General features: G+C 62.7%; 2 protein-coding genes across 12 annotated transcripts in view; one reads left to right on the top strand and one right to left on the bottom strand.

The window, feature by feature from the left end:
* Window positions 1-14984, top strand: part of KCNH2 (potassium voltage-gated channel subfamily H member 2) — a 126099-nt gene extending 111115 nt beyond the window's left edge. For 8 of the 11 annotated variants that reach the window (XM_075126108.1, XM_075126107.1, XM_075126110.1 and 5 more), the window contains 7 exons: window positions 6600-6852; window positions 7263-7456; window positions 7956-8055; window positions 9602-9850; window positions 11204-11470; window positions 13548-13695; window positions 14268-14984. In XM_075126108.1, coding sequence (XP_074982209.1) covers window positions 6600-6852; window positions 7263-7456; window positions 7956-8055; window positions 9602-9850; window positions 11204-11470; window positions 13548-13695; window positions 14268-14589 — 1533 coding nt within the window. In that variant the 3' untranslated portion in view covers window positions 14590-14984. The remainder of the gene's footprint in view (window positions 1-6599; window positions 6853-7262; window positions 7457-7955; window positions 8056-9601; window positions 9851-11203; window positions 11471-13547; window positions 13696-14267) is intronic. The other 3 variants (XM_075126111.1, XM_048841936.2, XM_075126112.1) reach the window with 2 other exon arrangements.
* Window positions 14985-17965: 2981 nt separating this feature from the next.
* On the bottom strand, window positions 17966-25217 carry AOC1 (amine oxidase copper containing 1). The gene is made up of 5 exons (XM_048841991.2): window positions 25165-25217; window positions 20809-22353; window positions 19649-19937; window positions 19225-19357; window positions 17966-18524 (listed from the first exon to the last, which is right to left on the bottom strand). Exons 2-5 carry the CDS (start codon window positions 22337-22339, stop codon window positions 18249-18251), a joined length of 2229 nt encoding a protein of 742 aa, XP_048697948.1. The 5' UTR covers window positions 22340-22353; window positions 25165-25217; the 3' UTR covers window positions 17966-18248.
* Between the last annotated feature and the right edge of the window lie 782 nt (window positions 25218-25999).

The raw sequence follows: 25999 nt of genomic DNA, 5'->3' as shown, positions 1-25999 counted from the left end.
TTGAATTAAAGCCACAGTGATAGACAAGACTTGTTTGCTGACCTCACAAGACCTGAACAAACATCTCCCCTTCTACCTCTAACAATGCCGGCTGCATTTCAAAGCTCTATTCATTGCCATCTTTTCCTTAGAAGTCTTTAAAGTTCGGCCCTGGGTCAGGTCAGTCTGAGAGTTCATTAACTCTTTCTGGTCCGGTCACCTTTCAATGAGATATTATATTACACTCGTAACATCACACCCCCAATGGAAAATTGATGCAGGAAGGGATGACACAAACATCACTGACTGCATCCCAAGAGCTCCCCATCCTGGGTTCTGTCTTACTACAGCTAGTATTGGGTTCGAAGCCGTACCAGTGTAGAACAGAAATGGTTTATCAAACTCATGTTCAATAACATGGTTGAATCTCTTCACAAACTCAAGGTAAAACTTGGTTAGAACAATAGTGGATTGGATCTGCCCTTGCAGCATGGTTCCTGTAGGTCTCGTGATCTTGCCAAGAGCTAAAGAACGTAGCTACTTTATCCATACAAGCTCTGGCAAATGTGTGGAACCCAGTTAACATCAAGTCAATGTAGATATTAATGTTGTCCATAGTACAGGAATCTTGGCAGTTAGCCGTGAAAGCAATAGGGTAGTGTGCCTCAGTTTCCCTTTTCACATAGCCAGTCAGGCTTGGAATGTCAGTATTACCAGGCTGTTTAACACAAAGTTGATCTCATGTGTTACTCTTAACATGTTCAAGGGTTTTTTCAAAAGATTAGACACATTGGACATTTTTACAGTTCTTGGTAATAGCAACACATTAGTTACAAGAATTACCATGAGCAACAACAACAAATCCATCGCAAGTGTCCATCTACGATCATGTTTGTCATGCCACACCTTTGGCTCAACGCTATTGGGGTTTAGACCTCTTAGGGTCAACCTGTGACTTCCCTTTGCAAAATCAAGTGTTGGTCTGTATCCACAAAAACAACAAGGAGTCCGGTGGCACCTTAAAGACTAACAGATTTATTTGAACTTAAGCTTTCGTGGGTAAAAACCCCACTTTTTCAGATGCATGGAGTGAACATTACAGGCGCAGACATAAATATACTGACACATGAAGAGAAGGGAGCTACCTCACAAGTGGAGAACCAGTGTTGACAGGGCCAATTCGATCAGGGTGGATGTGGTCCACTCCCAACAATAGATGAGGTGTCAATTCCAGGAGAGGCAAAGCTGCTTCTATAATGAGCCAGCCACTCTCAGTCCCTATTCAAGCCCAAATTAATGGTGTTAAATTTGCAAATGAATTTGAATTCTGCTGTTTCTCTTTGAAGTCTAACCAATTTATTTGCACAAGTCCTCCTTTTCTTTTTGCGAATACAGACTAACATGGCTGCTACTCTGAAACCTGTCTTTGAAGTCTGTTTCTGAAGGTTTTTTTTGTTCAAGTATAGCTACTTCCAGATCTGTTATCGAATGAAGTGTTCTCCCACTGGCAAAATCAAACTTGCAAAATCAAGTTTTCTTTTTCCTCCTTGTCCTGAAGGATCAAACCCTAATTGCTTTTGCGTAACAGAATTCACTGGCTCTCTGTGCTAACAGCTATTAGCAAGTCTTTCTCCCCCCAATCAGTCAGGCAATTTGTATCAACACAGACACGAGCTTTTAACTTCTCAGCAGCTACCAGTTTCAAGGCTGGACACTCATTCTTCCCTTCAGCAGGAGCGGTCTTTCCCTCCTCCCCCACCTTTTCCTAGAAGATTGAAAATGGAAATTTCCTGCTCACAGGAATTGCTTTGCTGGCAAGGTGTGTTCACCAACTGCAGGTCCTGAAGCACCTGCTCACTTAAAGAATTAGCCCAGACGCATTCCTGTTCCTTCCAACGCCATTGTCTTCCCAACAAGCTGGCCAAACAGAACCACTTGGTCATAGGGCTGTTTAAATTCCTTAACAGCTTTTACTCCACCGGAGACCTCAAAGCTACCCACACTGGATCTTTCAAAAGGAAAATATGTGGATTCCTTCACCACAGAAAAATTTTGGCTGTTAGGAACTGAAATTTCCTTGATTAAATCACTTCCACATCCTTCAGCTACAGCAAACTACTTGCATGGATTACCAAGAGAATTCCTTTTCCCAGGAACTTCTTTAAGTAACAATTCACTCCTCTCAGAAATTCTGCCCTTACCCTCTTCACCAAGGGCTTGCTCTAGAGCAGTGGTTCCCAAACTTTACCTGCGAACCCCTTTCACTAAAATGTCAAGTCTCGCAAACCCCCTCTTAAAAATGAATATTTCCAGGGATTTCCTCCCTTACCTCAGCATAAATTATAAAAGCAGTGATCTTGGAAATGTTACTGTTGTTTTTATGACATGCTTATTACACACTATTATTAATAATTACAGTATTAATTTTCTTACATTGTGAAAACGGCAACACTCTTACCAGATCTCACCTTCGGAGCTTGTATCACTTTGAATAAGCCAGTTAGAAGACCAGGCTGCTGTGTTTCATCCAGGAGTGTCCGATGTGAAACCGCATGAAGGGATTTAAGAAGCCAACTCAAAGAGTTCTCCTACACAAGCATCCAGGTCTTGAGCAGTCCAGGCAAACAAACAAAGCTTAAACTTGTGCTTCGTAATAATTTAAAAAACAATGCGAGCTGCCTATTTAATTTTAGAAACAGCAAAAAAATGTCCACCTCCCTTTCCATTTCTTATTAGGAGTCTTGAAGTTTAAATCTCCTCAGTGTGATAGTTATGCTTGCTTTGATCTGCTTAGCTCTTGGAAGTCCCCTAGGGACAGCTCTGCCCACCATTAAGGAATTTTTTTCCCTGAGAACCTCCTGTAACATTTTGCAAACCCGAGTTTGGGAACCACTGCTCTAAAGGAACACTTTCCTGAGCAACAGCTCTGGGTCTTACTGACATCCAGGATCATCTTTGGCTCATCCGGCGAATTCCTACACAATCCCTTTTCAGGCAAACTTACAGACTTCCTAGATAAAAGGTTGGAAGCGTTCTCCTTCCCTTTGCCACACACAAGTTCAGGAATCTTTTCCTTCTTGCTACAAGTTTTCAAACTGTCAGTAGGTAACAATTAAATCACCTTTCTGCTCTCCTTGTGCCCTGGCTAGGATCTCACCCTGATTAGACAGAGTTGCTACACCCTTTTCTAGACACACACTAGCAACAGACAAAATACAAGTACCAGAATTTTCTAGTTTCTGGGATTTTGCCATGACACTAACTGGATGCGACCTAGTTACAGGGCCATTCTCCCGAGCAGACACAAACTTAGGACCCTTCCCTTCCTGGGCTTTAGCTGAATCCAGAACCAACTCTGAGACAACTGCACGACCCTCAACCATCCCTGGCTGAAAGGCCCCTTCTGTCTGCTCCACAGACAAAGAAGAGCCGGACACACTTTCTCCTTTACCAGACACACAGCTTGGGATCTCATTCCCCTTGTCCCAGCACACAGGTCTGTTCACAGACAACTACTTGGAGACCAGGGTAGCTCCCTCCATAGGCAAGTCAATACCCCTGACAGACACAGGCACGTTTCCTTCCCTGTCACAATTCTCCACCCAGCTAACAGGTAAGGTCCAGGGACACTCATCTTCCACTCTCCTCGCCTTCCCACCCTGCTGACTAGACACAGCCATCAGCTCACAAGGCTGCCTAGGCTCATCCAGACTTTCCTTACCGAGCACCTTGCCACTTCCCACAGATAAACTGCTGCTCTTCCCGCTACCCTGAGCTATTTCCAGCAAATCACAGTTATCTTTTCCAGGTACACTTTTACAAGCCGTACTCCAGTTTCCCAGTAGCATCACCAGCAGCCACTTCTTACGGGGATGAAGGATTATGAAAACCAATACCCCAGTAAAAGAAAAAAGATTCTCCTGACCAAGGACCAAGCCCCAGACCCAGGTCAATATACCAGTCAGATCTTACCCACAAATCACGCTGTTGCCAATCCTTTATAATCTAAAATATAAAGGTTTATTCATAAAAAGAAAGCAATATAGATGAGAGCTAGAATGGGTTCAATGGAATCAATGACATCCAGTCATGGCAAAGTTCTTGGTTCAGGCTTGTAGCAGTGATAATAATAAATAAATAAATTTTAGTTTAGGAATAAACTGCTGGCACAAATCAAGTCTCTGAAGAACATCCCCAGCTGGGATGGGTCATTCAGTCCTTGATTCAGAGCTTCAGTCTGTAGCAAAGTCCCTCCAGAGGTCAGAAGCAGGACTGAAGACAAGATGGAGGGGTTTCCAGGGCCTTTTATATTCTTTCTTTTGTGAGTGGAAACCCCTTTGTTCTGCTGTGCAAAATCACAGCAACAAGATGGAGTCTGGAGTCATATGGGCAAGTCACATGTCCATGCATAACTCCGGTTTTGCAGGCCGGGAGGCCATTGTTTACCTGTTAGTTTGAATGTTCTCAGGAAAGCTCAGATGTGAATTGGCGTCTCCCAAAGTCCATTGTGTGTTAAGTGTTTCTTGATTGGGCACTGTAACGATGCTGGTTCTGGTGGGACCCAACGGAGAGTGCCAATTCAGGACAAATTGCTTAAAGCAGGGCAGTTACAGCCCAAGGCTGGGGTTTCTGTGCACACCAAGGAAAATCGAACCAGCCAAACAGAGTTGACTTTGGTCTCACCCCACTGGCGAACCATGAGTCACACAAGCAATTCCCTCAGACACCCCAGTTTCCCAGTATCCCCACCAGGGCCACTCGTTATGGGGACGAATGGTTATGAAAACCAATCCCCCAGTAAAATAAGAAAGGTTCTCCCGATCCCAAAGGACCAAGCCCCAGACCCCGGTCGATATACCAGTCAGACCTTACCCACAAATCATGCTGTTGCCAATCCTTTAGAATCTAAAATCTAAAGGTTTATTCATAAAAAGGAAAAAGATAGAGATGGGAGCTAGAATGGGTTCAATGGAATCAATGACACACAGCAATGGCAAAGTTCTTGGTTCAGGCTTGTAGCAGTGATGGAATAAACTGCAGGTTCAAATCAAGTCTCTGGAGAACATCCCCAGCTGGGATGGGTCATTCTGTCCTTGGTTCAAAGCTTCCATTTGTAGCCATGTCCCTCCAGAGGTAGGAAGCAGGACTGAAGACAAGATGGAGATGAGGCATCAGCCCTTTATAGACTTTTCCAGGTGTAAGAACCCCTCTGTGTTCTTATTGTGGAAAATTACAGCAGAATGGAGTTTGGAGTCACATGGGCAAGTCCCTGCATACTTTGCTGAATCGCAAGGCGTGTCTGCCTTCTCTCAATGGGTCAGTTGTATCACTGATGGTCCCTAATGGGTCATCCAGCAGGCTGGGCAGAGCTGACACCAACCTGTCTGGGATGTCACCCAGAAGCACAGCACACGTTTGAAATACAGGCAGTGTAGAGCCAATATTCATAACTTTAACTACAAAAATGATAGCCACACAGACAGCATCATCCTAACCAGCCCACCATCACCTTGTCTGAGACACCTCATTTGACCCCCTTTGTACGAGATTTGGTGCCACGACAGGACTTTGGTTGCAACAATGATCTATACGGTCCCAGTTCATGTCAATAACATCGCAGGCACTCACTGAGAAGAGTCCTTTCTTAAGAACCTGACCAGATGCGTCACTGAGGCTACTTAGAATCAGACACATTGAGAGACAAGGACAGAGCCAATATTCATAACTTCAGCTACAAAATGCTACACACACACAGACAGCATCATCCTAACCAGCAAACCAATATCTCTCCATAGACACCTCACACGAGAACCTTTGTACAATATTTGCTGCAAATATATACCAGTGGTTGCAACAATGATTTATATGGTCACAGTTCATGTCATTAATGCCCAGGAGAACAGCCCACCCCTGCCACACACCCTTATCCCCACCACCTAGGCTATGGTGCAATACACAGGGAAACTGAGGCACACCCAGTATTCATGCAGAACAGTTAGATGCACACAGGCTCACGTACACCATCACAAGGGGAAAACCCCACTTCACACCTGGTCCTGCACCTTGGGCACGGCATGAGCTCAGCACCCCACCCTGTGCACAGCACCCACGCCCCCCTCACGCCAGCCCCAGGCATGGAGGCTCTTTCCCCAGCGTGAGGGTTTGTGCCCATCTCTGGACACCCCAGAGCCGGGTGACTGGCAGCAAACAGCACCTTGGGCAGAGGGGCACTCGCTCTGCAAAACGCCCGCAAACCGGGCCATCTCCCTCTGCCCATCCCCAGGGCCTGGTGCAGCGCCCTGGGCACTGAGATGCAATGGCCATGCAGAGCCCCCCACATCTGCGGGCGTGTACGCGCACACACAGAGACACACCCCTGCACAGCCAGAGAGGTACAGGTACACACCCACACACAGACACATGCGCATGCCCACCCCCACAAATGTGTACACCTGCACACACTCACACACAAACCCAGAGACAAACGCACCGAGCCAAATTGCCCATGTAGACCAGCACACGGCCATGGGCACAGCCGTCTGTGCCAACACCCCCTTGTGCCCACGGCCGGGCCCGGCGGTGCCCTCCCCAGTGACAGGGTCTCTCCCGCCCGCCCGCAGGTGCTGAAGGGCTTCCCTGAGTGCCTGCAGGCCGACATCTGCCTGCACCTGAACCGCAGCCTCCTGCAGAGCTGCCGGCCCTTCCAGGGGGCCAGCAAGGGCTGCCTGCGCGCCCTGGCCATGAAGTTCAAGACCACGCACGCCCCACCCGGTGACACGCTGGTGCACGCCGGCGACGTGCTCACCGCGCTCTACTTCATCTCCCGCGGCTCCATCGAGATCCTGCGCCGCGACATGGTGGTGGCCATCCTTGGTGAGGGGCGGGCGCTGCTAGGTTTGGGGGGCTGCGTGGCGAGGGGGGTGGGCGCTGCTGACCAAGGGGTGGGCACTGACAGGTGGGGGGAGGCTGCCAGATGGGCGATGCCAGACTGGGGGGGGGCGGCAGGAGCTGCAGGGGGGCAGTGGATGTTGCCAGATGGGGGGGGCACTGTCAACCAGGGGGGGCATGGGCCCTGCCAGCCGAGGGGGTGGGCACTGCCAGCCAGGTCGGGGCCCTCTGTCCCTCATGTCACCCCATGGCATGGCCCCCAGCCTGGCGCCCAGGAGAACCTAACAGCTCACCCCTGCTGTGTGCCCCCCCATCCTGCCCACCCCACCCTGGCACGTGCCCCACAGCCCATTCCCTGGGGGAGACCTGCGCTGACCCTGCCGTGCTGCCCCCAGGGAAGAACGACATCTTCGGGGAGCCGCTGAACCTGTATGCGCGGCCGGGCAAGTCCAATGCGGACGTGCGGGCTCTGACTTACTGTGACCTGCACAAGATCCAGCGGGAGGAGCTGCTGGAGGTGCTGGACATGTACCCCGAGTTCTCGGACCGCTTCTGGGCCAGCCTGGAAATCACCTTCAACTTGCGCGACGTGAGAGCCGGGGGGGGGGTTGGGGGGTGCCGGGCCAGGGTGGGGGAGAGCTCCAGGGGTGCTCAGCCAGGGCCGGGGGGGGAGAGTTCTGGGGGCGCCAGGCCAGGGAGGAGAGCTTTGGGGGTGCTCAGCCAGGCTGGGGGGAGCTCCGGGGTCACTCAGATAGGCTGTGGGAGGGTGACCTTTGGGGGCACTCAGCCAGGCTGGGGGGAGCTCCGGGGGACTTTGCCAGTCCGGGGGGGCCTCTGTGGGCTCTCGGCCAGGCTGAGGGGGAGAACCCCGCCTGCCCCTGACTCCAGTCCACCCCTACCCAGCCATCAACCCTGCCCTCAACTAACCACCAGTGTATTCACCCACCCACCCACTGTGCCATCCACCAACCTGTCCCCCACCTAGCAGCGCCCCCACCCACCTAACCACCAGTGTATCCATTTCCCCTTCTCCCCCACCTGCCCCCTCCCCAGTTCCCAGCCCGGCTCACGGCTCCCCTTTGTTGCAGACCAACATGATCCCCGGCTCCCCTGGAAGCACCGAGCTGGACGGCAGCTTCAACCGGTTGCGGCGCCGCAAACTCTCCTTCCGCCGGCGCACAGACAAGGGTGAGTGGCGGGGGCGGGGCAGCAAGCTCGAGGGGCCAGGAGCCTCCCCCAGCATAGGCTTTGTGCCCTGCCCAGGGCACCAGCCCCTCTCCCAGCGCAGGGTCACTGTCTCCACCCAGGATGCCAGCCCCTACTCCTGGGGGAATTCTGTGCCAAAAAAACAAAAATTCTGCAACAGAAAATTAAAAATTCTGTGTGCAATATTTTAAAATTCTGCATATTTTATTTGTCAAAATAACACAGTATCATCACACCAGTTTCAATTATTTTTGGTCATTTATTTCAAAATACCCGCCAGCAAGTAAGTCTGTAACAATACAGACAAGAATGAAGATTCAGGAAATGTTTTTTGACAAATAGATTCCTTAGTAGGCATATTAATACAGAACTGTGAATAAGAATTCATTTAACCTACGGTACAGAACCGTATTTCCCGCACCCCCCAGAAGCAGTGCAAAGGCTGGAGGGGAGTCGGGTAACGGAGGAGCTGACGGAGAGGGAAGCAAATAGCTGGGAAGGAGCCTGTGTGTCAACTTGGAGGGTTGTTGGATGTGGGTGAGAAAAGTATGGAACAGGTTTTGCAGGGAGGGGATTGTAGGGAGCTTCCCTCATGCAGACCCTGGCTGACCCTTAGCCTCTCCCATTCAGTCAGGCACATCTGCCCCTATTCCCATGTGTCCCTGTACCTCCATGTGTCCTTGCACCACCTGTCCACGTGTGTCCCTCCACCCCCATACAGACACCCACTCCCCCCCATCCCCATGTGGCCCTGCACCCCCTCCTTCTGTCCCGAGATGTCTCTGTGCCCCCTCCACCATCCACATGTCTCTGTGCCCCCACCCAGCCACTCCCTGGTCCCTATGTGTCCCTGTCCACCCTCCCCCTGTCCCCATGTTTCCCTGTATCCCATCCCCCATTCCTATGTGTCTCTGTGCCCCCACCCAGCCTTTTCCCTGTCCCTATATAGCTCTGCACCCTCTCCCCCATCACCATGTGGCCCTGCACCTCCTTCCCCCCCGTGGCCCTGCACCTCCACTTCCATTCAGCTGCCGCCCCAGTCTGTCCTCTCCCACTAGCCCTTATGAGCCCCTGCCTAACCCCCCACAGCACCCCACGTTGTCTGTTTCCCCATTGCCCCTGTCTCCTGACCTGGCCTGACAGGCGCAGCGAAAAAGGCAGGCTCTTTCTCTTCCCTAGCTGGCCAGGAGCTGCTGCTGTGTTCTATCATCACAGCACCGTCTGGTGGGAAAAAGGCAGAACTGCAGCAATATTTCGGCAGAAGCTTTTTTCTGTGCAAAAAATTTAAAATGTGCACAGCTAATTAATTAGGCATGTGTGCAGTGGTGCAGAATTCCCCAGGAGTAAACCCGTCTCCCAGCACAGGCTCCTTGCCCCGCCCAGGGCACAGGGCTCTGCCCTGGCACTGGACCCCCAGCTGGCTCCTCCCGGCCAGCAGCCATGGCCCTGCCTGCACCAGCCCCAGCAGATGTGCTTCCTCCCCAGCCTGGCTCTGTGGAACACTCACTTTCTGCCCCCAACTCCGCAGACCCGGAGAACGCCGGGGAGCTGAGGAGCAGCCAGAAGCCACTGCGGACGTGTCGGAACCACCAGGTGCCAGGGGTTCTGGAGGACCAGCCCGAGTGGGAGCCCTCCAGCTCGCCCTCCAGCGACGAGGATGAGCGCCCCACGCCCATCGCCAGCGCCGGCCAGCTCTCACCCTTCTGCGCCAATGGGGAGCTGCTCAGCCAGGGCGACGGGCAGCCCAAGGGCAGCGAGAACTGCAGCCCCCTCTCAGGTGGGACAGAGCATGGCACAAGGACAGGCACCGTGTGGGGAGAGTCCTGGGGCTGGGTGCCTGGGGGGGACACCATGAGGAACAGGTGCCCTGAGGGGATGGGAACCATGGGGTGGGCACCACAGGGAGGGGAAGGCTCCAGGAGGGTGCTGTGGGGGGAGAGGCTCCAGGGGACTGGTTGCCGGGGGTGGGTGGTGTGGAGGGAGGGGAGGGGCTCCAGGGAACCGGTGCCAGGGGGCACAGGCTCCTCACAGGCCTGATGGCTCCCTATTGCTGTGGGGGTGTCGCTGTCTGGGGTGGCTCAGGCCTGCAGGCACCCCCCTCGACCAGTGCCAGGAGTGGCCACACTGCGCACAGCCGAGCAATGCTGCCGTGTGTCTAACCGGCCTGGCCCATGGGCAGCTGGCTGCGCCCAGCCATGTCTGAGGCAGGGCACCGAGGCCAAGCCTGGGCACGACCTAGCACCTGTCCGCAGCGCCCGATCCCCCTTGGCCTCTCAGGCACGTTCCTGGGCACCAACACTCACGCTGCCCCCGCTCTGGGCCCCCCCAGTCCCCCGCCCAAAGGGCACCAGCTAACGATGGGCAAGTGGCCCTCGCACTTCTCCTCAGCCCCGCGCCCAGCACACCCCCTGCCCACCGGGCTCCCTGTTAGCCCCCTGCCCTGGCACCCCAGATCCCTCTCCTAAGCCAGGCAGGGCTCCTGCCCTGTGCAACCTGCTTCCCTCTGCTGGGCAAGAGGCTTGGGCTGGCAGGTGCCCTTGGTGCCCACACCTTTCCCCTCGGTGCCCACGCCCCTCCCCTGACAGCCCTTTGTGCAGAGCGAGTCCGTGGCCACAGGCAGGCACCGACCTCGGCGCCCCTCTGCCAGCCGGCCGCAGCCCCACGACATCAGCAGCACGGGGACGAGACACCCCGACGTTGGTGCTCGCGCAGCCCCCCCACTCCTCACAGGCCCCATGGCGCTAGTGGGGGAGGGCCCCATATAGATGATGGGGGTGGAGGCAGGCCTGGCAGGGGAGGGGGGGGTCAGGCCCCATATGGACCGCGGTGCAGGGGTGTGGGCCCCACAGGGACAGCAGGGGAGTGGTGCTGACGTCATATGGATGGTAGGGGAAGGGGGAGGCCCCAGAGGGACAGGAAAGCAGGGTGGGCCCCACAGGGACAGTGGGGGAGGGGTGCAGGCCCCAGAGGGACAGCAAAGGGGGGTGGACCCCACAAGAACAGCAGGGGAGGTGTGTGGGCCCCACAGGGACAGTGGGGAAGGGGTGCGGGCCCCACAGCTTGGGGTGTGGGTCCCTTGGGCCCAGTGCCAGGCGTTGGTTGAGCCCCACCTGATGTCTCTGTATCACAGCTCAGCAGCCCCCGCGTGCCCCCAGCCCTGGCACCTGCCCCCTGGGGCGCGGCCCTGACCCGTCTCTGCCCTCTGCTCAGGGGCCTTCTCGGGGGTGTCCAACATCTTCAGCTTCTGGGGCGAGAGCCGGGGCCGGCAGTGCCAGGAGCTGCCCCACTGCACCGTCCCAGCCCACGCCAGCCTCAGCATGGGCCTGCCCCCCCGGGGCCACCGGCCCCGCTCCGAGGTGGAGAGCCGGCTGGACCAGCTGCAGCAGCAGCTCAACAGGTAGAGGAGGGGGCGGCTGAAACACCTGGGGCAGGGGGAGTTGGAGGGCAGGTGGGGGCAGGAGGCATGGCAGGGAAAGGCCCTGGGGGGGGCAGGTGAGGGGCGGGGAACAGGGGGCAAGGCAGGGAAAGGCCCTGGGGGGGCAGGTGAGGGGCGGGGAACAGGGGGCAAGGCAGGGAAAGGCCCTGGGGGGGCAGGTGAGGGGCGGGGAACAGGGGGCATGGTAGGGAAAGGCCCTGGGGGGAGCAGGTGAGGGGTGGGGAACAGGGGACAGGGCAGGGAAAGGCCCTGGGGGGGCAGATGAGGGGCAGGGAACAGTGGGCAAGGCAGGGAAAGGCCCTGGGGGTGCAGGTGAGGGGCGGGGAACGGGTGCATGGCAGGGAAAGGCCCCGGGGAGGCAGGTGAGGGGCGGGGAACAGGGGGCAAGGCAGGGAAAGGCTCTGGGGGGGCAGGTGACGGGCGGGGAATAGGGTGCATGGTAGGGAAAGGCCCTGGGGGTGCAGGTGAGGGGCGGGGAACAGGGGTGCATGGCAGGGAAAGGCCCTGGGGGGGCAGGTGAGGGGCGGGAACAGGGGGCAAGGCAGGGAAAGGCCCTGGGGGGGCAGGTGAGGGGCGGGGAACAGGGGGCATGGTAGGGAAAGGCCCTGGGGGGGCAGGTGAGGGGCGGGAACAGGGGTGCATGGCAGGGAAAGGCCCTGGGGGGGCAGGTGAGGGGCGGGAACAGGGGGCAAGGCAGGGAAAGGCCCTGGGGGGGCAGGTGAGGGGCGGGGAACAGGGGGCATGGTAGGGAAAGGCCCTGGGGGGAGCAGGTGAGGGGCAGGGAACAGGGGGCATGGCAGGGAAAGGCCCTGGGGGGGCAGATGAGGGACAGGGAACAGTGGGCAAGGCAGGGAAAGGCCCTGGGGGTGCAGGTGAGGGGCAGGGAACAGGGGTGCATGGCAGGGAAAAGCCCTGGGGGGCAGGTGAGGGGCGGGGAACAGTGGCAAGGCAGGGAAAGGCCCTGGGGGGCAGGTGAGGGGCGGGAACAGGGGGCAAGGCAGAGAAAGGCCCTGGGGGTGCAGGTGAGGGGCGGGAACAGGGGGCAAGGCAGGGAAAGGCCCTGGGGGGCAGGTGAGGGGCGGGAACAGGGGGCAAGGCAGGGAAAGGCCCTGGGGGGCAGGTGAGGGGCGGGAACAGGGGGCATGGTAGGGAAAGGCCCTGGGGGGAGCAGGTGAGGGGCAGGGAACAGGGGGCAAGGCAGGGAAAGGCCCTGGGGGGCAGGTGAGGGGCGGGAACAGGGGGCAAGGCAGGGAAAGGCCCTGGGGGGCAGGTGAGGGGCGGGAACAGGGGGCAAGGCAGAGAAAGGCCCTGGGGGGCAGGTGAGGGGCGGGAACAGGGGGCATGGCAGGGAAAGGCCCTGGGGAGGCAGGTGAGGGGCGGGGAACAGGGGGCAGGGCAGGGAAAGGCCCTGGGGGGGCAGGTGAGGGGCGGGGAACAGGGGGCATGGCAGGGAAAGGCCCTGGGGGGACAGGTGAGGGGCGGGAACAGGGGGCAAGGCAGAGAAAGGCTCTGGGGGGCAGGTGAGGGGCGGGGAACAATGGCAAGGCAGAGAAAGGCCCTGGGGAGGCAGGTGAGGGGTGGGGAACAGGCGGCATGGCAGGGAAAGGCCCTGGGGGGGCAGGTGAGGGGCGGGGAACAATGGCAAGGCAGAGAAAGGCCCTGGGGGGCAGGTGAGGGGCGGGGAACAATGGCAAGGCAGAGAAAGGCTCTGGGGGGCAGGTGAGGGGCGGGGAACAATGGCAAGGCAGAGAAAGGCCCTGGGGGGACAGGTGAGGGGCGGGAACAGGCGGCATGGCAGGGAAAGGCCCTGGGGGGGCAGGTGAGGGGCAGGGAACAGGCGGCATGGCAGGGAAAGGCCCTGGGGCCCCCCAGTTCCAGCACCTCAGGCCTAGCCAGGTGTCTGCGGGGGGTGGTGTCTCCTGCCGGCCGAGGCGTTGCCCAGCGGGAGCAGGATCGTGCCCGGAGGTGTCTCTGGGCTGGCTGGGGGTGCCCCCCCGGGGTGCCCCCCCCCCCGGCTCAGCCCCTCATCTCCCGGCAGGCTGGAGACTCGCATGGCTGCGGACGTGGGCGCCATCATGCAGCTGCTGCAGCGGCAGGTCGGGCTGGTGCCGCCGGCCTATAGCACCATGTCGTCGCCACCCCCAGGCCCGGAGCGCTCCCCACCGCCCGGCGAGCCCTGCCCCCAGGTGAGACCCCTCGCTCCAGGGACCCACCGCGAAGCGCCAGGCTGGCACACCCCCTGCGGCCAACCATCGACGGACACCAGCCGGGGCTCTGCCCCTGGGGACACGGGGCAGGTCGCCCAGCCGCTGGGTCAGAAACCGAACCGAGATCCCCGGGGGGACAGCCGGGACCACCGGGCCCTCCTTCACCAGCGCTCCTCACTCCCGACCCGCAGCTCCCTGCCGGCCCAGCCATGGGCTCCCCACGCCGAGCTCTGCCGGTGCCCCTCACTCCCGACCCGCAGCCCCCTGCCGGCCCAGCCATGGGCTCCCCACGCCAAGCTCCGCCGGCGCCCCTCACTCCCGACCCGCAGCCCCCTGCCGGCCCAGCCATGGGCTCCCCACGCCGAGCTCTGCCGGTGCCCCTCACTCCCGACCCGCAGCCCCCTGCCGGCCCAGCCCTGCCCCTCTGCAGTGCCCCGTGGCACTGAACAGTGCCGTCGCTCGGTGAGTTCTGGGCTGCGGTCAGTCGTGGTGTTGGCAGCCTGGTTCCCTGGGCAGCGGGTGGCTCCTGACAGCATCTCGCCCGCCCGCAGGTTCCCAGTTACCCGGTGCCGTTCCAGTTCCCACAGCCGCCCAGCCCAGAGCTGCCCTGCGAGCTGCCCCCCCGGCGCCGCTCCCTCCCTGGACAGCTGGCCCCGCCGCCGGACGCACAGACCCTGCAGAGACACTGCTCCGACCCGGGGAGTTAATCGGCAGGACGGGGACGGTGCCCGGAGCCCGGCGCACGCGGGCCAGGGCTTCAGGGCTGCCGCCCCCTCCCCGCCCCCAAGGACACCAGTGCCGCCTGGGCGAGGGCCTGGCCACACGCTAGCCAAGCAGAAGCCACGGGCTGAGCCCACACGGCCAGGACGTTAGCTGGCCTAACGGATCCAGGACGGGGCCCGCCCGCCCTGCGTGCCCTGCTGTGCCCAGAGACCGGTACAAAGAAACAGAGACTGGCCGGGGAAGGACCCGCGGCCCAGGACCCTGGAACATATCACGGGGCCCGGCCAACACAGCGCGGTCCCCTGCAGCCAGGGCTGGCTCCCGTGGGTGCTGGGCGGGCGGGCGAAAGGGGCTGAGCACACTGGGTGCCCAGGTCTTATCTGCCTGGCTGCCCTGTGTGTACCCTGATATGAGCACCCGTGTGCGCCGCTGGCAGGGGGAGAGGGAGCACCGTGTGTGTGTGGCTCTGTTCTGTGTGTGTGTGCGGCCCCCTTCCCTGGGCGGGGGGAGCCCTGTTCCATGTGTGTGTGGGGGGGTCAGTGTGTGTGGGGGGGGGCAGTGTGTGTGTGCGGCCCTGTTCCCTGGGCGGGGGGAGCCCTGTTCCGTGGGGGGGGGGGCAGTGTGTGTGTGCGGCCCTGTTCCCTGGGCGGGGGGGAGCCCTGTTCCGTGGGGGGGGGCAGTGTGTGTGTGGGGGGGCAGTGTGTGTGTGCGGCCCTGTTCCCTGGGCGGGGGGGAGCCCTGTTCCGTGGGGGGGGGGCAGTGTGTGTGTGCGGCCCTGTTCCCTGGGCGGGGGGGAGCCCTGTTCCGTGGGGGGGGGCAGTGTGTGTGTGGGGGGGCAGTGTGTGTGTGCGGCCCTGTTCCCTGGGCGGGGGGGAGCCCTGTTCCGTGGGGGGGGGCAGTGTGTGTGGGGGGGGCAGTGTGTGTGTGCGGCCCTGTTCCCTGGGCGGGGGGAGCCCTGTTCCGTGGGGGGGGGGCAGTGTGTGTGTGGCTCTGTTCTGTGTGTGTGTGCGGCCCCCTTCCCTGGGCGGGGGGAGCCCTGTTCCATGTGTGTGGGGGGGGGTCAGTGTGTGTGGGGGGGCAGTGTGTGTGTGCGGCCCTGTTCCCTGGGCGGGGGGAGCCCTGTTCCGTGGGGGGGGGCAGTGTGTGTGTGCGGCCCTGTTCCCTGGGCGGGGGGAGCCCTGTTCCGTGGGGGGGGGGCAGTGTGTGTGTGCGGCCCTGTTCCCTGGGCGGGGGGGAGCCCTGTTCCGTGTGTGTGGGGGGCAGTGTGTGTGTGCGGCCCTGTTCCCTGGGCGGGGGGGAGCCCTGTTCCGTGGGGGGGGCAGTGTGTGTGTGGGGGGGCAGTGTGTGTGTGCGGCCCTGTTCCCTGGGCGGGGGGGAGCCCTGTTCCGTGGGGGGGGGGGCAGTGTGTGTGTGCGGCCCTGTTCCCTGGGCGGGGGGGAGCCCTGTTCCGTGGGGGGGGGCAGTGTGTGTGGGGGGGGCAGTGTGTGTGTGCGGCCCTGTTCCCTGGGCGGGGGGAGCCCTGTTCCGTGGGGGGGGGGCAGTGTGTGTGTGGCTCTGTTCTGTGTGTGTGTGCGGCCCCCTTCCCTGGGCGGGGGGAGCCCTGTTCCATGTGTGTGGGGGGGGTCAGTGTGTGTGGGGGGGAGCAGTGTGTGTGTGCGGCCCTGTTCCCTGGGCGGGGGGGAGCCCTGTTCCGTGGGGGGGGGGGGCAGTGTGTGTGTGCGGCCCTGTTCCCTGGGCGGGGGGGAGCCCTGTTCCGTGTGTGTGGGGGGCAGTGTGTGTGTGCGGCCCTGTTCCCTGGGCGGGGGGAGCCCTGTTCCGTGGGGGGGGGGCAGTGTGTGTGTGGGGGGGCAGTGTGTGTGTGCGGCCCTGTTCCCTGGGCGGGGGGGAGCCCTGTTCCGTGGGGGGGGGCAGTGTGTGTGTGGGGGGGCAGTGTGTGTGTGCGGCCCTGTTCCCTGGGCGGGGGGAGCCCTGTTCCGTGGGGGGGGGGCAGTGTGTGTGTGCGGCCCTGTTCCCTGGGCGGGGGGAGCCCTGTTCCATGTGTGTGTGGGGGGCACTGTGTGTGTATGTAGGGGGGCCAGTGTGTGTGTGTGCGGTTCTGTTCTGTGTGTATATATATAGAGAGATGGTCCTGTGCAGTTTTTTGGGGGGGACGGACTTTTCCCTATATGGGGGGGGAGACGGGAGTTCGGTCCCTGTGTGCGTGTCTGGGCCCTGCTCCCTATATGTGTGTGTCTAGGAGAGGGGCTGTTCCCTGTGTGTGTGTGTCTATGGGGGGGCTAGGGGGGCCCCATTCCCTGTGTGTTGGGGGGGGCTGTTCCCTGTGGGGGGTGCAGCGCCCCGCTCTGGGCGCACACGGCTGGCCCTGCTGTGGGGGGAGGTGGCTGGCAGGGCCATGGGCTGCTCACCATCCCTGCTGGCAAGGTGGCCCCGGCTCACGTACCCGTCTCCTGCCAGTGCCCCCACGCGCCCCATCTCTGGGCTGCCGTTCCCCAGCCGGCCCCCTCCTTGGGGCTCCCTGGGGCAGCTGCGCCCTGGAGCCCTGAGCTGTCTGGCAGGTACCCCCCCCTCCCCTGGCCTGCCCCGAACCCCACCAGGGGGGACAGCTGGGAGTCTGCCCTGTCCCCGGAGGGGGGCTCTCCCCATGCTGTGCTGTGCACCCCTGAGCCCCTGGCTCCCTTCCACGCCATGGGGGGGGGAGCAGCCTGGTCCGGGGGCTCTCGTCAGCGACCCGCCGGCAGGCTCCAAGTGGCGTGTGCTGTCCTTGTGCCATGTCCTGTAGCGGGCACTGCCCGGTCTGTGTCTCCCCCACATCCCCGCATGGCGCCTTCACGTGACCCCCCAGCGCGCCAATAAACCAGCCAACGATGCCTCCATCTGCCTCTGCGCCTGGGGGGGCACCACGGACACGCGCAGCCCTGGGACACGGCTCTGCCGGGGGGGGTCCAGCCCTGGGACGCCACACAGTCCCCACCTGGGACGTGGCCCCCCCCGCACCTTGGACTGGGGGATCAGCTGTGGGGCCAGCACTACCTGGCATGGGGGGGCCAGACCTGCGGGGGGACACTACAAGCAGCAGCTTCTCAGGAAATGGTGCCCAGGGCTCCCGCCCCATTGGACCCCCCTGCAGCCCGGCACCCCCTGGTGTGTCCCCAACTTCACAGCCCCTACTCGCCCCTCCCCCCGCCCGCTCCCTGCACCTCCTGCCCCACCATTGTGTCCGGCTCCCGGCAGCACAGCGCCCCTCCGTGTCGGGGGGTCCCAGGGGGAGCTGGCTGCGCCCGGGGGGTCCAGCAGGGCAGGCACCAGGCCGGGCAGGCTGCGGGATCGTATCCCCTACACCGGACCGAGAGCTTGCACACGCCAGGCCAGAGCCCCCCCCCCCCCCCGGCGTCTCCCCCATGCCTGCAGACACGTCGCTCCCCCCAGCTCCCCATACGGACACACCCAGCCCCCAGAGCCTCCACTCGCTGACCCCCCACTCCAGCAGACAGACCCCCCCGCCCAGAATGCCCCACACGTCGCATGGGGGCATGCAGCCCCAACAGACTCCGCGGGCTGGGCAGACACGTGTATTTACCGACTAGAGTCCCCTTAGCACGGGGCCAAGCCCTTCGGTCCGCGCCCCCTCCCCACCTCTGTGCCCCCCCAGGCCCAGCTGTCTGTGGGCGACCCTCGGGGCTAGGAGCTGCCGAGCTGCCCCCACCCCCCGGTCCCCAGAGCCATGGCCCCAGCCAGCCGGAGCAGAGGCCAGGGGCCCCTTCGCGCCAGTGACGCCCGCCGGGCCCTGCTGCCGTGGGCAGGGCCCGGGCTCACTCCTGCCAGTAGGTGCCGTTGTAGTGGAAGGGCTCGGCGGAGACGCAGGGCCCCGGGCTGGCGGGCGTCCAGCGCTGGATCTCCACCTGGGCCGCGGCCGGGTCCCGGGGCCGCACGATGACGGTGCTGCGCGACGCCACCGACGGGTCCTCGTCGAAGAAGTTGAAGGGGCGCAGGAAGAAGCCGACGGCGTTGCCGGGCGTGGCCGTGTTGGGCACGTCCTCAGCGTGCGGGATGTGCAGGAAACCCACCGTCACCCAGGCCACCAGGTCCTGCCACGGACGAGAGCCATAGTGACTGGGGCCCCGGCACTGCCCCCCCCAGCCTGGGGCCCCAATCCCACCCCTCACAGTCACTGGGGCCCCGGCACTGCCCCCCCAGCCTGGGGCCCCAATCCCACCCCTCACAGTCACTGGGGCCCCGGCACTGCCCCCCCCCAGCCTGGGGCCCCAATCCCACCCCTCACAGTCACTGGGGCCCCGGCACTGCCCCCCCAGCCTGGGGCCCCAATCCCACCCCTCACAGTAACTACGGCCCCTGCACTGCCCCCCCCCAGCCTGGGGCCCCAATCCCACCCCTCACAGTCACTGGGGCCCCGGCACTGCCCCCCCAGCCTGGGGCCCCAATCCCACCCCTCACAGTCACTGGGGCCCCGGCACTGCCCCCCACAGCCTGGGGCCTCCCTGCACCTCCAGGGTCCCAACCCCACCCCATACAGTCACTCCTGGGACCCCCTGCACTGCCGGGGTCCCAGCACTGACCCCCCACAGCCTGGGCCCCGCTTATGGCCTGGGGCTTCCCCACAGGCTGGGGCCCCACCCCCCACAGTCATCACCCCTGCACACACTGGGGGCCCAGCACTGCCTCCCCCCATCCCCTCCTTTCCATAGAGAGCAGAGCCTCAGGGCCCCACCCCACGGTGCCCCCCACGGCTCAACTGCGGCCCCATGCAGGCTCAGGCCCGCCCAGCACCTGGTTCTCGATGTTCTCGTCGTTGCGGAGGAAGCTCTCGAAGTCGAGGACCGGCTGCCAGGGGTCGTGCTGGGCGTACAGGCTGCTGCTGGTCGCCTCCTTCTCGTGGTGCCGCGTCACCGCCAGGTGGTACCTGCCCACAGCGGGTCCCGCAGCTGAGCCCCAGTCCCCCGTGGGGTGCGGCCCGGCGGGCTCAAGGGAGAAACCACCGCTGGGCAGGGCCCCCCCGGGCATCCCCCCCCGGCTCCGTCCTTGGGCAGGGGCCCTGAGACCACCCCGGCCCGCCCGCGGTCCCAGCCCTGCTGCTGATCAGGCCAGTCCCAGAGACCCCAGGGCGCCCCCTGCCGGGCCCCCCGCTGTCCCAGCCCCCGGGTGCTGCTCCCTTGGCCGCGGCCCCCCGCTGGCTGCTGGGTCCCGGCCTTACCGTCCCCAGGCGACGCCCTGCTCCTCCTTCCAGCCGCGGGGCAGGACGCGGTCGGCCTGCGAGCTGTACTGGATGCGGTAGCTGCGCGGGTGCCCCCAGCGATTGCGCTGGGTCGGGCTGGAGACCAGCAGGTACCTGGGCAGGGCCGTGCCGAAGGGGAAGGCGGCTTGGCGCTCGCTCCGGCATGGCCGCCGGTGCAGACGGGGCTGCACGACCCGCTCGCCCGCCTGCCAGGGGTTGGAGATGTTCTCGAACCGCACGTCCACTGCCTCGAAGCTGTTCCGGGTGCCTGCGGGGGGCAGACGGGCGGTGAGGGGGGGCCTCGGGGCAGACCAGGGGCTGGGGGGTATCCCTGCCCCCCGGGGAGGGATGCTGGGACGGGCCCTGCCCTGTGCAGGGGCTGAGCTGCCATGAAGCTGGGAGCTTGCCCCGAGACCGGGGTAGCAGGTTGGGGCTGATGCTCCCCTGAGCTCCATCTGCCGTCATGGAAACAGGACTCCTGGGTCCATCCAACCTCAGCTTGGGGGATCCCATCTAGGAGCAGCCCCTGGCCTGGGCACTGGTGGGGGAGGGAGCCCAGTAGCCACGAGCGGCCAGGGAGCAAGGAAAGAGCGGGGCTAGGTGGGGCTGTGCCGGGGAAGGACCGGGCTGGAGGGGCCGTGGGGGGGGGAGAAGGGCGAGGGTGGGGCTGTGCCAGGTGAGGACCAAGGCCAGGGAGCAGGGGCCGGGCAGGGCCGTGCCGGGGGAGGACCGAGGCCGGGGGGCCGGGGCCGGGTGGGGCCGTGCCGGGGGAGGACCGAGGCCGGGGGGCCGGGGCCGGGCGGGGCCGTGCCGGGGGAGGACCGAGGCCGGGGGGTCGGGGCCGTGCCGGGGGAGGACCGAGGCCGGGGGGCCGGGGCCGGGCGGGGCCGTGCCGGGGGAGGACCGAGGCCGGGGGGCCGGGGCCGGGCGGGGCCGTGCCGGGGGAGGACCGAGGCCGGGGGGCCGGGGCCGTGCCGGGGGAGGACCGAGGCCGGGGGGCCGGGGCCGGGGCCGGGCGGGGCCGTGCCGGGGGAGGACCGAGGCCGGGGGGCCAGGGCCGTGCCGGGGGAGGACCGAGGCCGGGGGGCCGGGGCCGTGCCGGGGGAGGACCCGGCTCAAGGGGGGGGGGGGCCACGCACCGGCGACGTCCAGGTCCACCTTGTAGTGCACCAGGTGGGTGTGCAGGTTGCCCAGCAGGTCCTGGTGCAGGCGGGTGCCGTAGTGCAGGCCCTGGGGCGTGTAGAAGGTGGCGTGGAGGTAGCCGGTGGCGTGCACCTTGGCCTCCAGCACCCCGTTGGGGTAGAGCAGCACGTCCCAGATGTAGTCATAGTTGTAGACGGTGGCCGTGGTGCGCAGCACCAGCGCCCGCCCCTCCAGGCCCCCGTAGAAGCGGTAGCCGCCCTGGGCGTTGCTGTCGAAGTGGCGCCGCAGGGGCACGCCGGTGGGCAGCTCGAAGAGGCAGAGGGCGCGGGGGTAGCGCACGGGCCCCGCCGCGTCGTACAGGCGGTGCACGTCCAGGTAGGTGGCCACCTCGGGGCAGTCAATGCCGGGCGCCAGCTCGTGGGCCAGGGCGCCCAGGCCCCAGGAGCTGTCGATGTACTTGGTCTGCATGGCGGCCGGCGTGTCGCCCCCGTAGAAGGCCACGGCCTCCTGCACGCTCAGCTCGTGGGCCAGCCGCTGGCCGTTGAAGCGCAGGTCGAAGAGCTGCAGGCCGGAGGAGGAGCGCAGCCGCAGGGCCAGGCGCCAGCCCCCGTACTCCACCAGGTTGCCCCGCAGCCGGTAGCGCTTGCCCTGCGGCTCGCACACCTTGGCCCCGTGCACGTCCGTGGGGGTGCCGGTGCCGAAGCGGCCGCGGGGCAGGTAGGTGGAGAAGAGCAGCTCGGGCCTGGGCGGCGGGGCCGGGGCCAGCTCCCCCCGCTCGTGGCGCCCGGCCAGCTCCTGGGCGCTGGCGAAGTACTGCCCCTTGTACCAGAGCTGCTGCAGGGCCCAGCGGCCGGGGTCGCGGGAGCGGTGGTCCAGCAGCAGCTCCAGCCCCACGGGGTGCAGGAAGTGGCCCTCCACGGAGCGCTGGAGGATGAGCCAGGAGCGGCGCTCGCCGGGGCCCAGCCCGCGGGGCGCCGCGTCCGAGAAGGTCAGGCAGCGCTGGCTGCAGTTGTGGTACCGGAAGCCGGTGGCCTCGTGCAGCAGCCGGTCCAGCGGCTCCAGCATCTCCAGCAGCCTGCGGTGCATCAGCCGGTACTCCAGCTGGCTGACGGGCCGCGCGGTGAAGGGGACGGGCCGCCCGCCCTTGTAGCCCACGGGCCGGTAGTAGCTGGGCCGCGGCAGGGGCCCCACCACAAACTCGGTGACGTTGGGCTGGGCCTGCTCCCCGAAGAAGATGATGGCGCGGGCCAGGCGTGGCGGGCGGGGGCTGCCCCCATCCAAGAACTGCAGGGCCTGGCTCTTCCTGGGCACCTGCAGCTCCACCAGGAAGAGGCTGTTGCTGGCCAGCGACTCCGCGGGGCCGGCCCCCAGCCCCAGCTCCGGCCGGCTCAGCAGGAAGCTCTGCACCGCCCGCAGCTCTGCCGGGCTCAGGTCAGCAAAGATCGACGCCCCCAGCTGGGGCTCAGGGCTGGGGCTGGCCAGGACGCCGAGCGCCATCACCACCCACGCGAGGGTCTCCAGCCGCATCCTTCCCTGGGAACCTGGGCATCGAGAGGGGCCGGTCAGAGGGGCAGGAGCCGAGCCCGCTCTTCCCACCAGCCCCAGCCCTCCAGGCGCAGGAGCCCAGCCACGACTGCCGCAGCCCCACAAGGGTGGCACCGGTCTTTGCGTGCCCAGCTGGGGGCTCCATGCCATGCGCAGCAGGCCTGGGCTCAGCCTGGGCCACTGGCTCTGCAGGGGGACTGCACGGAGCACCAGAGGGCAGGCCGTGGGGCGGGCAGCCCAGACGACCTGCACCGCACCCATGCCAGGAGCTGCGGGAGACAATGTGGGCCCTGCCCTACCCCTCAGGGCCCCAGGCAGCCCCAGCACCTCAGCTGGTCACCCGCCCGGGCATGTGCCAGGGCACCTTCCCCCGCTCCCTCCAGCCCTGTCTGCGCTGCAGGTCCCTGCTCACCCCGCTGGCATCCTGGCGCGGGAGCCAGTCCCATTACAGCGCCTGTGGGGGACACGGGGAAGCCGGGCCCTGGCTGCCAGCCCAGGTTAGATGGGAACGCCGCGGTTCCTGGTGGGGGCAGATGGGGGGAGCTGTACGGTGACTGAGGGGGCAGGACAGTCTATATTATGGTCCTGCTTTGAGCAAGGGGCTGGACTAGATACCTCCTGAGGTCCCTTCCAACCCTGACATTCTATGAGTCTGTGTAGAATCAGAGTCGTAGGACTGGCAGGGACCTCAAGAGGTCGCCTAGTCCAGTCCCCTGCACTGAGGCAGGACTAAGTATTATCCAGACCATCCCTGACAGGAGTTTGTCCAAGCTGCTCTTAACAACCTCCAGTGACGGGGACTCCACAACCTCCCTGGGCAATTTATTCCAGTGCCGAACCATCCTGGGAGGTCGGGAGTTTTTCCTAATCTCCACCATGCTGCCATTTAAGCCCATTGCTTCTTGTCCTGTCCTCAGAGGTTCAGAAGAAAATTTTTTCTCCCTCCTTGTAACAACCTTTTATGTACTTGAAAACTGTTCTCATGTCCCCTCCCAGTCTTCTCTGCTCCAGACCAAACAGACCCAGTGTTCTCAATCTTCCCGCACAGGTCATGTTTCCTAGACCTTTCATCCGTTTTGTGGCTCTTTGGACTTTCCACATCTTTCCTGAAAGGTGGGGCCCGGAACTGGACACAATACTCCAGTTGAGGCCTAATCAACGCGGAGTAGAGCGGAAGAATTACTTCTCGTGTCTTGCTTACAACACTCCTGCTCATACAGCCCAGAAGGATGTTTGTTACACCATTGACTCATATTTAGCTTGTGATCCACTATGACCCCAGATCCCTTTCCGCAGGACTCCTTCCTAGGCCATCATTCCCATTGTGTATGTGTGCAACTGATTGTTCCTTCCTAAGTGGAGGGCTTTGCATTTGTCCTTATTGAATTTCATCCAGTTTACTTCAGACCATTTCTCCAGTTTGTCCAGATCCTTTTGAATTTTAACCCCGTCCTGCAACGCACTGGCCCGTTGTCCTGCCTGAGTGCCGGGGATGGGACTGGCTGACCTGCAGAGTTCCCTTCCAGGCCCACACGTCTGCAATTCTGTGCCCCCTGCCGGGCCCTGCCCGACAGCCCAGATACTTGCTGTCAGGATTATCCACACAGTGTGGCCCGGGCTTGCTGGCAGTACAGCAGCCAACAGAGAGGAGCCCAGGGCTGGGCTAGCAGGGGCTGCAGGTTGGGAGTGAGGGGCTGTGACGAAGTGGGACTGTTCTTAATGTTTCCTCTGAATAGTGTGGGGGTGCCTCAGTTTCCCCTAGGCAGTTCTTAAGTCTCTAGGGGGTGGGGTAAGGGGGTATGATCATTGCAGAGCCCTAGAGGGCAGGTGTGTGCAGGGGTCTGGACACAGAGAATGGCCGACACCCTGTTTCCTGGCAACTGATGGCCTGGGCCCTTCCCCCCTGCAAGGTGAGAGCTGAAGGGTTGGAGAACAAAGGAATCAGGTGACCACCTGGCCCGGGAAAGGGACAAAGCCCAGAGGAGGAGGGGCTGGAGGGAGTTTCAGTTTGGGGCTGGCTGGGGACAAGGAGTGAAGGGCAGACGGGGTTGTCTGGCTCACTGTCCCTCCCCCCCCCCTCCCAAAATGGACCCAGCTGAGGGGTCCGGTTCTCTGCACCGTCTGACTGCAAAGTTGGGGTGCAGGACCCTCTGGCTTCCCCAGGACCCCGCCTGGGGGGACTCGCTGGGGGAAGCGCACGGAGGGGCAGAGGAGGCTGAATGCTCCGAGGTCAGACCCGGGAAGGTGGAAGCCGGGTGAGCTGTGTGTCCTGCAGACAGCCTGCTCACAGAAAGGAGACTTCCCCAGAGTCCTGACTGGCTTTGTAGGGAGCCGTTCCAGAGCATCGCCTGGGGACCCCGTGACAGGGGCACCGGCAGAGCTGGGGGCTTCACAGGGCAGCTGTGCCCATAACCCCGCAGGGTGCTGAGCAGCAGGGCTCCCGTGCCCCCCAGCGGGATCCCCACAGCCTCCAGCCTCACCCCTCTGGGGCTGCTGGCAGCATTAGCCAGCCCCTGCCCCCACCCGGTTCAGCCCTGAGACTCCCCATGTAGCCAGTGCCAGGGGCACAGGCAGGTAAATGCCCGGAGCTGCCTGGCTTGGGGGCACCTGCTGGGGGACCCTCTGCCTGCCCCTTCTGGGCTCCAGCCCCCCAGCCAGGGCAGCTCCCTCTGTGTCCCTCCCATCCCCCTGCCAAAGATCTCAACCCCACTGCACCCCCAGCCCATGGGCATCTTCTACCCTGTGCACCCCCCACCCCCATGCACCCCCTCACCCGTGCACCCCACAGCCCAGCCTGTGCCACTCACCTGCAGTCCCTGCCCCGCTCTGGCTCTGTGGCTGCGGCACCCACTCTGCTCCGTGCCCCACTCCGCCCACAGCCCCCCCCAGCAGGGCCGAGGGATGCCATTGGCTGGCTTGGGGGGGGGGTGCAGCAGCTCCTGGCCCAGGGCCGGGGCTGGGCGGGGGGTTCAGGCCCCCCCAAGGGGGGAGGAGATAACGATGGTCTCAGGTTTCAGAGTAACAGCCGTGTCAGTCTGTATTCGCAAAAAGAAAAGGAGGACTTGTGGCACCTTAGAGACGAACCCATTTATTTGAGCATAAGCTTTCGTGAGCTACAGCTCACTTCATCGGATGCATACCGTGGAAACTGCAGCAGACTTTATTCTTCACAGTGTGTATGATAATCAAGGTGGGCCATTTCCAGCACAAATCCAGGTTCTCTCACCCCCTCACCCTCCTCCAAAAACCACACACACAAACTCACTCTCCTGCTGGTAATAGCTTATCTAAAGTGATCATCAAGTTGGGCCATTTCCAGCCGGATTTGTGCTGGAAATGGCCCAACTTGATGATCACTTTAGATAAGCTATTACCAGCAGGAGAGTGGGGTGGGAGGAGGTATTGTTTCATGGTCTCTGTGTATATAATGTCTTCTGCAGTTTCCACAGTATGCATCCGATGAAGTGAGCTGTAGCTCACGAAAGCTCATGCTCAAATAAATTGGTTAGTCTCTAAGGTGCCACAAGTCCTCCTTTTCTTTTTGCGATGGTCTCAGAGACAGCGGGTGTGGAGGGGAGGGAAATACCCACTCCGGGCTTCTGAGAGCATCCTGGCCCCCAAGCCCCAGGCCTGTGCCCTGCC

Source organism: Caretta caretta, chromosome 2 (assembly GCF_965140235.1).
Source record: "Caretta caretta isolate rCarCar2 chromosome 2, rCarCar1.hap1, whole genome shotgun sequence".
In the NCBI taxonomy this organism is placed as follows: domain Eukaryota; kingdom Metazoa; phylum Chordata; order Testudines; family Cheloniidae; genus Caretta; species Caretta caretta.
Note: the sequence above shows the minus strand (reverse complement) of the source record. Positions and strands in the feature narration are given on the sequence as shown.

Bases quoted from the DNA above. Each gene is read 5' to 3' on its own strand.
- AOC1 (XM_048841991.2), bottom strand. From the start codon at position 22,339: ATGCGGCTGGAGACCCTCGCGTGGGTGGTGATGGCGCTCGGCGTCCTG. The intron at 19,358-19,648 runs GTAAGGCCGGGA...CGCTGTGGGCAG, and splicing joins CAGGGCGTCGCCTGGGGACG to GTACCACCTGGCGGTGACGC. The intron at 18,525-19,224 runs GTGCTGGGCGGG...CGTCCGTGGCAG, and splicing joins ACGAGAACATCGAGAACCAG to GACCTGGTGGCCTGGGTGAC.